Below are 12,721 nucleotides of genomic sequence, written 5' to 3' on the forward strand. Positions count from 1 at the left end.
ACATTAGACTTTAAACTTGAAATTTCAATTTTCAAACTTGAAACTTGAAGCTTCGATCTTCAAGCTTGAAACTTGAAGCTTTAATACTCGAATCTTTAATTTCCAAATTTTAGGCTTGAAGATTTAATATCTGAACCTTCAATTTCCAAGCTTGAGACCTTTTTATATTACTTTCTTCTAGCATTGAAAATGGGGTCATTTTTGATTCTCGACTTAATCAAGAAAACTTAAGGCATTCAGCAAACAATTTCTCACAATCTCGAAATCTCAAAGAAAATTCTACTAACACATTAAACACTCATTTCTTATTTACACCTCTTCCTTCACAGAAAGTAAAAATCCAAAAACCCATAAATAAAGAAGACTCTCCTTAAGGAAGAACCCAGGCTCTTATTTGCACCTCTTCCTCCACTAAAAATCAAAATCCAAAAATTCTGAAAAATAGGAAACTCTCCTTAAAGAACAACCCAGGCTCAAACGAGCCAATAATTAATCGTCTTTTTAAAGATCAACCCACACTCAAACGAACCAATAATTAATGATGATGCAAAAATCCTAAAAAATAGGATTCCTTAAAGTACAACCCACCCTTAAACGACCCAATAATTAATCGTAATCCAAAAATCCTAAAAAATAGGATTCCTTAAAGAGCAACCAATAATTAATCGTGATCCAAAAAACCCATAAATAGAGAAGACTCTCCTTAAAGAACAACCTACCCTCAAACGATCCAATAATTAATCGTAATCCAAAAATCTTAAAAAATAGAAGACTCTCCTTAGAGAAGAACCCAGGCTCTTATTTACAGCTCTTCCTTCACCAAAAGCCAGAATCCAAAAATCCAAGAACCAAAAATCCAAAAAGAAAGTGAGGAAACTCTTCTTAAAGAAAAACTCACCCTCAAACAAACCAATAATTAATTGTAAAAAATATTAAAAATCCTAAAAAATAGGAGACTCTCCTTAAAGAACAACCCACCCTTAAACGAGCCAATAATTAATTGTAAAAAATATTAAAAATTTTAGAAAATAGGAGACTCTCCTTAAAGAACAACCCACCCTTAAACGAGCCAATAATTAATTGTAAAAAATATTAAAAATTTTAGAAAATAGGAGACTCTCCTTAAAGAACAACCCACCCTTAAACAAGCCAATAATTAATTGTAAAAAATATCAAAAATCCTAGAAAATAGGAGACTCTCCTTAAAGAACAACCCACACTTAAACGAATCCCAAACGAAATCCTCAAACGAATTAATCGTGATCCAAAAATCCTAAAAAGCAGAAGACTCTCCACCCTCGAACGAGCCAATAATTAATCCTGGCAACGCACGATGCAGAATAGTAAACGATTAGCGTTTAAATTAGGTAGATTTCCAAATTAATCATAAAAAACGAACGCATCAAGTAAACAGAAATTTCAATTTTATTTATTATTACAATATTATTTTTAAAAATAATATTATGATAATCAGGTGAACAGAAATTTCAAGAAAAATTCAAGAAAAATTTGCAGAGTAAAATTTCTACTAGCATATTAAATATTTGTTTTTTTTATATAGTACTTTTTTTTTAACGTTGAAAGTAGGGCTATTTTTGATTCCGAAATCAATAAAAGAAAAAACCTAATGCATTAAATAAACAATTTCTCACAACCTCAAAAAAAAATTTCTACTAATACGTAAAACATTCATATTTCATTTACAGCTCTTCCTTCACCAAAAGTCAAACTCTAAAAATTCTAAAAAATAGGAGACTCTCCTTAAAGAAGAACCCAGGCTCTTATTTACACCTCTTCCTCCACTAAAAATCAAAATCCAAAAATTTTGAAAAATAGGAAACTCTCCTTAAAGAACAACCCACACTCAAACGAACCAATAATTAATGATCCAAAAATCCTAAAAAATAGGATTCCTTAAAGAACAACCCACCCTTAAACAAACCAATAATTAACCGTAATCCAAAAATCATAAAAAATAGGAGATTCTACTTAAAGAAGAACCCAGGCTCAAATGAGCCAATAATTTATCGTAGCCCAAAAATCCTAAAAAATAGGATTCCTTAAAGAACAACCAATAATTAATCGTGATCCAAAAAACCCATAAATAGAGAAGACTCTCCTTAAAGAACAACCCACCCTCAAACGATCCAATAATTAATGGTAATCCAAAAATCTTAAAAAATAGAAGACTCTCCTTAGAGAAGAACCCAGGCTCCTATTTACAGCTCTTCCTTCACCAAAAGCCAGAATCCAAAAACCCAAGAACCAAAAATCCTAAAAAATAGGAGACTCTCTTTAAAGAACAACCCACCCTCAAACAAACCAATAATTAATCGTGATCTAAAAATCCAAAAAACAGAAGACTCTCCACCCTCGAACGAGCCAATAATTAATCCTGGCAACGCGCGATGGAGGATAGCAAACGATTAACGTTTAAATTAGGCAGGCTGCGCTCGTAAGCGAAGGTGGACGGGAGTTATTAATGTCTCGTCGAAGAGAGTAGAGGCTAGCGCGGTATGCTGGCGAATTACTTACCCAGTATCTGGCTAAGAACGGTGCGGCCATCTTCGCCAAGGCAGGCGCTCCTGGCATCAAAGGGATTTGTGAATTGCACGAATGCATACCCTTTGTGCATGGATATTCCTGAAACAACAAACGATCATCACGTTCCAATACCAATGCTCGCCTCGCTTTCTTCCTGGCCCACGCGAATGGAATGAAACAGAAATACCACGATAATGGCGACTGGGGGGAGAGGGGGGGCCAGGGAATCTTTAATTAAAATTGTTTCCATGAATTTTGATGAGCTGACTGAGAGGAGGGGCGGCTGCGCGAGCTCGTCATCGTTCCGCTGCCTGAATCGCGATTATTGAAACGGAAATACTGAGCTGGATTCCTTCCTCGCGATCTTTCAGCTGCTTCGTTTCCTTCGATGGATTTTCGAGAGGAGTTGACGAATTTCGAGGGCGTGCAGTAATTTTGTAGCTTCGTTCGAACGAACGTTTGTTATCGATCAAATTTTCAACGATTCGTAATTTGTTATCTCGACCTCGAATTGCGATTCTTTTCTATTTTAAATCGAAATTAGTAGAGTTGTAACATTTGGGTCAGGGATGAATTAAAACAAGCGTGGATCCCAATTTCGCGAATTAATTTTGCAGTTTCATGACGTGGTCCACGAATGTTCGAACGAAATTTTCGATAATTAGTAATTTGTTGTTTCAACCTCGAATCAAAATAGAAATTAGTGGAGTTGTAAATTGTTTGGATCAGGGATGGATCGAGGCGAGCGTGGGCCACCGTGTTATTTTGCAGTTTAAATGGAAATTAGCAAAATTGCGAACGTTTGATTCAGTGACGGATCTAAAGAAACTGGTGCCTTGCGCTTAAAAAAAATTCTCGAGATTTACAGAGGCGTATCAAGAGAAGTTGGTGCATTGCACTTGAGAAATTTTTTTAACTCTCCAGGGACGTGTCAAGAGAAGTTGGAGCCCCGCACTTAAGAAATTTTTCAAGTTTTCCAGGAACGACTCAAGATAAGTTGGTGACTCAGCCTTGAGAAATTTTTGAAATTCCCAGGGACGGAACAAGACAGTTGGGAGCCCCGCGCATAAAAAATTTTTAACAATTTGTTTTCAAATCTTTTCGACTATTTTGTGCAAGCTTTTTAGAACCTTTTTGGTCATTTTCAAAAAATTTAAATCAAGGTGTCATAGTTTGAGAACCACTGCTTTAGAATATTGACGTGTGTAGTTTGAGAACCACTGTTTTGGAATTTCGACGCGTGTAGCTTGAGAACCACTATTTTGAAATCTTAACGAGTAGAGTTTGAGAAACACTGTTTTGGAATCTTAACGAGTACCGTTTGAGAACCACTGCTTTCAAATATTAACGCTTATATAGCTTGAAAACCACTGTTTTGAAATCTTAACGAGTACAGTTTGAGAACCACTGCTTTGGAATCTTAACGAGTACCGTTTGAGAACCACTGCTTTCAAATATTAACGCTTATATAGCTTGAAAACCACTGTTTTGAAATCTTAACGAGTACAGTTTGAGAACCACTGCTTTGGAATCTTAACGAGTACAGTTTGAGAACCACTGCTTTGGAATCTTAACGAGTACAGTTTGAGGACCACTGCTTTCAAATATTAACGCGCATAGTTTGAGAACCACTGCCTTAGAATATTGACGTGTGTAGTTTGAGAACCACTGTTTTGGAATTTTAACGCGTACAGCTTTGAGAACCACTATTTTGAAATCTTAACGAGTACAGTTTGAGAATCACTGTTTTGTAATCTTAACGAATACAGTTTGAGAACCACTGTTTTGGAATCTTAACGAGTACAATTTGAGAACCACTGCTATGGAATCTTAACGAGTACAGTTTGAGGATCACTGCTTTAAAATATCAACGCGCACGGTTTGAGAACCACTGCTTTCAAATAATAACGCGCATAGTTTGAGAACCACTGCTTTAGAATATTGACGCGTGTAGTTTGAGAACCACTGTTTTGGAATTTCAACGCGTAAAAGCTTGAGAACCACTATTTTGAAATCTTAACGAGTACAGTTTGAGAACCACTGTTTTGAAATCTTAACGAGTACAGTTTGAGAACTACTGCTTTCAAATATTAACGAGCATATCTTGAGAACCATTGCTTTAGAACATTAACATGCACAGTATGAGAACCACTGCTTTATAATACTGTGGCGCATAGTTTGAGAATCACTGGTTTAAAATGTTGTGGTTCAAACTTTGGAACCCATTGCTCTCAAATTTAAATGCCCCAGTGCTTAGAATTTGAGAACCACTGCTTTAGAATATTAACATGCATAGCATGAGAACCATTGCTTTGAAATATTGCGGTTCAAACTTTGGGATCCATTGCTCTGGAATTTAAATACTCTAGTGCTCGCAATTTGAGAACCACTGCTTTAGAATATTAATATGCACAGTATATTAATATGCACTGCTTTAGAATGTTGTGGTTCAAACTTTGATACCAATTGCTCTAAAGTTTAAATATTCTAGTGCGCCCAATTTGAGATCCACTGTTCTAGAATATTAGGACTCGCAGTTTGAGAACCACTGATTGCAACCTACCCAAACTTAACCTAACCAATCCCCTTCGCAAACTCTTCAACATAATCGCAGAACGAGAAAGCAATACAACGTCGATTTTACAACTGTCAGCCGAAACAACAAATCGACTTCCCGTTCTAATTACCACCCAATCGATAATTAATCGATCGCGATTCTACCGTGAAAACTCTCGATATCGCGACATCGAGACAAGAGACAAAGAACCGCCCAAAACGAAACGTCCTTTGGGAGTTATCTTCCCACCCCAACGCGTGCCTGTCGATTCTACCGCGCAAAAAACCAGGAGCGAAAGAAACGCCGCGAAGTCTCGCAGCGCCTGACATTATTAACATGTCGGACACAACTGGCGCTCGCAGATAAGTTTTTTTCGACCGTCACTGTCCAGAAACCCTCTCGAAAGTATATCCTGCATCCAACGCGCGTACGCCTGTGGCTATACACGAGCAACCGTGGCGGGAATATATGGAGATTTCCATATTTGTTTCAGCATAATGAATTCCATGCATGGTCAGCTGCTAACCACGCAAAAGTTATTACGGGTACACAGATTACAGCCGGCTCTGCCGCGTTAAAATGAACGTATCTGGCGACTTGCTACGCGGACCGAATCGATGACGCGGCTGGTGCCATGTGGTAGCCGATGTGAACAGAAAAAAAAAAGAAAAAAAAGAAACAGGGACGGTTGAAATTTTCAACGGCCAAATACTTTCGAGCTTAAAATTCCTGACGATTTTAAGCTTCTCAGTGGCGTGGCTCGAAACGTATCCGCGGTGCTTTAAACTCGTCAGAGGAAATTGTTGGCGTTGATCAGCGCGATGCGAGTCGCGAGGCGAAGTTTTGCTCGTTGCAGGCGTTTCTTCAGGTTTGGCGAGCTTTTGAGGAACACACTGGAGTTAAGGTTGGGTTCTTGGTTGTGAATACGTTTGGAGATGGTGGATTGAGAACCACTGAGATTCTGTTCGAGAGAACGTTTGCTAATTTATTAATGCAATTTTGATAACGTCAATGCCATTTATCAGTGCATCTCCTTTAAAACAATGTAAAACCTATGGGTTGAGAACCACTGAGATTTTGTTCGAGAGAACGTCTGTTAATTTATCAACGCAATTTTTCGCAACAGAAATACAATTTAACGGTGTCGTGTTCGTTTCAAAAAAATTTGCAATTAGTAGGTTGAGAACCACTGAGATGTTGTTAAACGAGAACTTTGGTGAAGAAGATTTGAAAGCTATTCAACAGTGTCTCAATGGATTAAAATTGAAAACGATTTAACAATGTTTCTTCATTTCAACAAAAGTTGGAATCAGTAGGTTGAGAACCACTGTGATGTTGATAAAAGAACACTGACGAATCAAATGTGAAAATGACACGAGTTATTTTTCTCAGAGAAATCAATGTTGTTTACAATTGAACAATTTCTATTTCATGTGGGTTGAGAACCACTGATATTTAGTTCCAGAGATCCTTTATTAACTCATTAAAGCAATTTTAATTAAAACATGAATACAATTTAACAATGTCTCATCACTTTAAAACACTTCTTTAACTTTAAATTTAGATTGTTGGTTGTGAACAAATTTGTAATGGATGGGTTGAGAACCGCTGAGATTTTGTCCTAGAGAACTCTTGTTAATTTATTAACACAATTTCCAAGACATTAATGCCACTGAGCAGTGTTTCTTCACATTAAAAATGAACAGTGTCTTTTCAATTCAGAGAAATTTGCAATCAATAAAGTTGAGAACCACTGAGATCTCGTTCTAAAGAACTTTCGACAATAATTATCACAATTTTGACAACATTAATCCAATTATAACAGTCATCCTTCACTTAAAAAATTTGCAATCAACAAAGTTGAGAACCACTGAAATTTCGTTCTAGAGAACTTTTGCTAACTTATTAACGCAATTTTAATTAAAGCACGAATGCAATTTAACAGTGTCTCAACACTTAAAAAAATTTGAGGTCAATAGGTTGAGAACCACTGATATCATCTACGAAAAATCTTTTGTTAATTTACTACCGCAATTTTAACCACATTAATGCAATTTAACAGTCTCCCTTTAATTCAAAATTTTTCAATCTATAAAGTTGAGAACCACTGAGATTACGATCTAAAGAACTTTCGTCAATAATTATCGCAATTTTGATAACATTAATCCAATTATAACAGTCACCCTTCATTTAAAAAATTTGCAATTAATAAAGTTGAGAACCACTGAGATTTCGATCTAAAGAACTTTCGTCAATAATCATCACAATTTTGACAACATTAATCCAATTATAACAGTCACCCTTCACTTAAAAAATTTACAATCAATAAAGTTGAGAACCACTGAGATCTCGTTCTAAAGAACTTCTGTCAATAATTATCGCAATTTTGATAACATTAATGCAACTTAACAGCGTCTCTTCACTTAAAAAAGATTTTCGATTAAGAAAGTTGAGAACCACTGATATTTTGTTCTAGAGTTCGCTATTTAATTTATTAACGCAATTTTAATAATATTAATGACATTTAATAATGTCTATTCACTTTAATGAAATAATCTATCGATCAAGTTGAGAACCACTGACATCTAGTTCTAGAGATCGTTATTTAATTTATTAACGCAATTTTAATAATATTAATGACATTTAATAATGTCTATTCACTTTAATAAAATAATCTATCGATCAACTTGAGAACCACTGACATCATGTTCTAAAGATCGTTATTCAAATTATTAACGCAATTTTAATAACATTAATGCAATTTAACAGTCTCTCTTTACTTCAAAATTTTTCAATCTACAAAGTTGAGAACCACTGAGATCGTGTTCTAAAAAAACATTCGTCAATAATTATCGCAAGTTTGATAACATTAATCTAATTTAAATCATCCTTCGCTTAAAAAATTTGCAATCAACAAAGTTGAGAACCACTGAAATTCGCTTCAAGAAAACTTCCTGTTTTTACCTTAAACATAAAAAATCAACAATTTTCACAAAACCAACTTTGGTTTCGCGAGAAATGATTAGTTTTATGAAAATTGTTGATTCTTTATGTGAACATCTCGAACATCCCACTGGTTCTCAACCAAAAACCCCTTAAAAACACACGAAAAAAACACTAGAGAGTCGCATTTCGCCTGCAAAAACAAAAAAAAAAAAAACACATTCTCGTACAACAACGAGATTAGACGCGAGCCCAATCAGAGCCAGCGATCTTTTTCAGCTCTCTGTTTACCATCCCGCAACCCCCGCAATTCCCCACTCGCTTTGCAACGCCAGATCCCACAGGTCTGCCTGGAAATTAGCTTCCCCGTTGTTAAACATTAAAATCGTAATTGTCGTCAGAAGGGCAGTAAACGAGCCATCGCAGTTATTACGAGCCGTTCGAGGCATCCACGTCCCTCGAACCATTTTTTCCACCTCTCGCAGGTAAATCTAATTACTTCTCTCAGTTGCGAGTCCCTGTGGGGACCGCAAAAATAATTCCACGCGGCTGCGAAGAATTTCCTTCGTCGATTCGATCGACGCAAGAGATCGAATCGATTGCTCCTGATCGATCCATCAGCGTTTTTCTTGCCCTCAGACCCTTCGTTTCTCTTCTAATTCGACCCTTTCGCTCGTTACTGCCTCGAGCTGCGCAAAAAACCGCGGGATATGCAGATTTCCGCGAGAGAACAAACGTAAACGCGCGCAACAAGGAATATCGAGTTACTGCGAGGCTTTTCCTCTTCTTTTCGCGAATTATTCCGTTCTCCACTCGATTTTAATGTCCACGAAATTTAATGCTGCTCTCCAGGCGTTTGGTCACTCGATTCTCCTGCATTCTGACCAACGCAGCTGTTGCTGCTGTGGCCTCTCGAATTTTCGTGGACCAGGACAAACTGAAGCTGCCTGCAATTTCATCGTTTACTGAGCAGAGTGCTTTAGAGTCGTTCGTTCTCTGCGAAGGATATCGAGATCACTTCTTTATCTGATTTCGTGGAGAACAGATGGTTGGGATGTTGAGTTTTGAGGGAGGTCTTCAGGTTTTTTTATTTGAGATTGGAGAAGGATTTGTGAAGTGATTGTGGTTGCTGAGAACCACTGACACCTTGTTCGAAAGGACTTTAGTTGATGATTGATGTAATTTATTGGTATCTCTTCGTTTCAAAGAAATCTGTAATTGGGGATTGTGTTGTGGTCTTTAAATTTTTTCATTTAAGATCGTAGAAGTGCTGAGAACCAGTGAAATCTTTTTTTTTTTAATTTGAGAGAACTTTCGTTGATATTGATCAATGCTGTATCTCTTCACTTCAAAGAAATTAGTGTTGTGGCTGTTGGAATTTTTAGGTGTTGGCTAAGGACAGTGTCGAATGAGGTTTTCTAATTTTTGAAGTCGAGAACGAAGAGGTTTGAAGGAGGCTTCGTGGAATAATTGTGATGCTGAGAACCACTGAGATATTAGTGCAATTTATTGGTATCTCTTCTTTTCAAAGAAATTTGTGATTGGGGATTGTATTGTGGTCTTCAAATTTTTTAATTTGGGATTGAAAAGGTTTGAAGAATGTTCTATAAAATAATCGTGGTGCTGAGAACCACTGACACCTTGTTCGAAAGGACTTTAGTTGATAATTGATGTAATTTATTGGTATCTCTTCGTTTCAAAGAAATCTGTAATTAGGGATTGTGTTGTGGTCTTTAAATTTTTTAATTTGCAATTGAACAGGTCTGAAAAATGCTTCGTGAAATAATTGTGGTGCTGAGAACCACTGAAAACCATTTGTTTGAGAGAACTTTTATTGATAATTGAATTACCTTGATCGATCAATTAAATGCAGTTTATCTACATCTCCTCGTCTCAAAGAAATTGTATTGTGGTTTTCAAATTTTTTAATTTGAGATTGAAAAAATTTGCTGAAAGCTCTGTGAAATAATTGCGTTGCTGAGAACCACTGAGATCTTGTTTGAGAGAAATTTTGTTAATAATTAATGCAGTTTATTGTGCATTTTTCAAAGCAATTTGTGATTAGGATTAGCAATTTTTTAATTTGAAATCGAAGAGGTGCTGAGAACCACTGAGATCTTATTCGAGAGAGATTTTGTTGATATTTAATTAATGCAGTTTATCTGTATCTCTATACTTCATTGGAATTGGGAATTAGGATGTTGAGAGCCACTGAGATGTTATCCAAGAGAACTTGTTAGTCTTAGTTGGTGATTAATTAAGTTTAAAAATGGCATGAGTCATTTTTTCGAAAAAATCAAGTTAATAATAACATTAAGTACTATTTAATAGTATTATCATTGTTCATTCTGAACAAATTTTCCATCAATATATTGAGAACCACTGATAGAACTTTCATTAAAGAACGAGTAAAATAATCTGTACCAATAAAATCAGACAATTACAAACAGAAAAAGCTTGGAAATTAAGTATGAAACAACGTTGATAAATCCGTCACCTACAATACCAACCTAGCACAAAACTAATAAAAACTAACAAAGAAAGTTGACTAAAAAAACCGAAGAAAATGTTGAAAGTCATTTAAAATATTACATTGAGAACCACTGAGAGAACTTTCATGAATAAAGATTTTAATTATCAACAAGAAAAGCTTGAAAATTAAGTCTGAAAGGAAACATTCACAACGTCGATAAATCCATCACCTACAATACCAACCCAACATAAAACTAATAAAAATTAACAAAACTACTAAACGAAATAAACAAATATTAAACTAATAAAAGAAATTTGACTAAAAAAACCAAGAAAATGTTCATAAATAATTAAAATTATTAACATTAAAATTATCAACCAAAAAAGTTTGAAAATTAAGTCTATAAGAAAACATTCACAACGTCGATAAATCCATCACCTACAATACCAACCTAACACAAAACTAATAAAAACTAATAAAACTACCAAACAAAATAACAAAATAGTAAACTAATAAAACAAATTTCACTAAAAGAAAGCAAGAAAACGCTGAAAGTCGTTTACAATATTGGGAACCACGGAGAGAGCTTTCTATAAATAAAGATTAAAATAATCTGTATCAATAAAATCAGGAAATTACAATCAAGAAAGCATAGAAATTAAGTCTGAATTATTCTACAGGAAAAACATTTACAACGTCGATAAATCCGTCACCTATAATACCAACCTAGCACAAAACTAACAAAAACTAACAAAACTACTAAACAAAATAAACAAATAATAAACTAATAAAAGAAATTTGACTAAAAAAACTCTAAAAAATGTTGAAAGTCGTTTACAATATTATATTGAGAACCATTGAGACAACTTTCATAAATAATTAAAATTATTAAGATAAAAATTATCAAGAAAGAAGCTTGAAAATTAAGTCTATAAGAAAACATTCACAACGTCGATAAATCCATCATCTACAATACCAACCTAGCACAAAACTAATAAAAACTAACAAAACTACTAAACAAAATAAACAGATACTAAACTAATAAAAGAAAGTTGACTAAAAAAACCCAAGAAAATGTTGAAAGTCATTTAAAATATTATATTGGGAATCACTGAGAGAATTTTCTTAAATAAAGATTAAAATTATCAAGAAAAAAAGCTTGAAAATTAAGTCTGAAAAGAAAACATTCACAACGTCGATAAATCCATCACCTACAATACCAACTTAACACAAAGCTAACAAAAACTAACAAAACTACTAAACAAAATAAACAAATACTAAACCAATAAAACCAATTACACTAAAAAACCCCTGAAAAAGCCTGAAACTCGTTAAAACAATCACAAAAAACATCTGGTACGACGAAATAAGTGCAAAACAAGTAGATGCTCGCCATATTGCGAGGGACGAACGAAAAGCAAACCAAACCAAACTCAGTGGTTCTCATAATTCGTGGAAATCGCGAATTCTCGAAAGTCTGCGATCGCGTTCGAGCTCGAATCAGGCAATTTACTCGAGCAGAACTTGGAAATGAAATTAAGCACGAGGTGGTTTCGACCAATGGCCAGTCTGCATGGACGCTGCGCGCAATTCTGGTCGACTCGACCAGCGCAATCTTCAGCGCACAGCTGCCACGGTCTGACCAATAGCGAATGGACGCGGTTCTCGTCTTATCCGACCAATCGAGAGCCCGTTTTAATTCTCCAAGCGACTCTGACGAGCAAAGTCCTCGCGCAGACGCGTTCAGCGTCGCCTTCAACGCTTATTGTCTACGACACTTTATCGAGGAAGCTGGTGAAAGTAAGCTGTTTATCGGTAGTTACCAGACACCACGTTTTGTCCATCGTCCCTGGTCACTTTCCACGAGATTTCGAGCTCTGAAGGTGGAAAATGGAGGAACTGCTGCGTCTTCTGTGCTGGTTCACGCTATTGGTTTCAGATTTTCGACTGTGTAGACGTTTTTCATGTAGCTTTTTTGTTGTATGATCGTTTCAATTAGCAATTATGACTCATATTATCGATTCTTGGTACGTATTTTAGCCTTTTGCTGTTTTTATTGTCGTTGTCTGGTTTTACTAATTTAGAGAAGTTTTTTTAAATTTCGTTGGGAATAACTTTGTTTTATTGGTTATTTCGAAGGACAGTTCATTGAAAGTCACTTTCCACGAGATTTCGAGCTCTGTAGGTGGAAAATGGAGGAACTG

At 35.5% G+C, this 12,721-nt stretch overlaps 2 protein-coding genes across 2 annotated transcripts in view; both read right to left on the reverse strand.

Moving 5' to 3' along the window:
* LOC143431679 (protein masquerade-like) overlaps window positions 1-12,721 on the reverse strand; it is a 360,601-nt gene that overhangs the window by 283,470 nt on the left and 64,410 nt on the right. The window lies entirely within an intron of this gene.
* LOC143431702 (uncharacterized) overlaps window positions 1-12,721 on the reverse strand; it is a 245,147-nt gene that overhangs the window by 184,956 nt on the left and 47,470 nt on the right. Inside the window, exon 3 of the mRNA XM_076908641.1 lies at window positions 2,536-2,643. Within this exon, the coding sequence (XP_076764756.1) occupies window positions 2,536-2,643 (108 nt within the window). The remainder of the gene's footprint in view (window positions 1-2,535; window positions 2,644-12,721) is intronic.

This window comes from Xylocopa sonorina, unplaced genomic scaffold, assembly GCF_050948175.1.
Source record: "Xylocopa sonorina isolate GNS202 unplaced genomic scaffold, iyXylSono1_principal scaffold0014, whole genome shotgun sequence".
Lineage (NCBI taxonomy): Eukaryota > Metazoa > Arthropoda > Insecta > Hymenoptera > Apidae > Xylocopa > Xylocopa sonorina.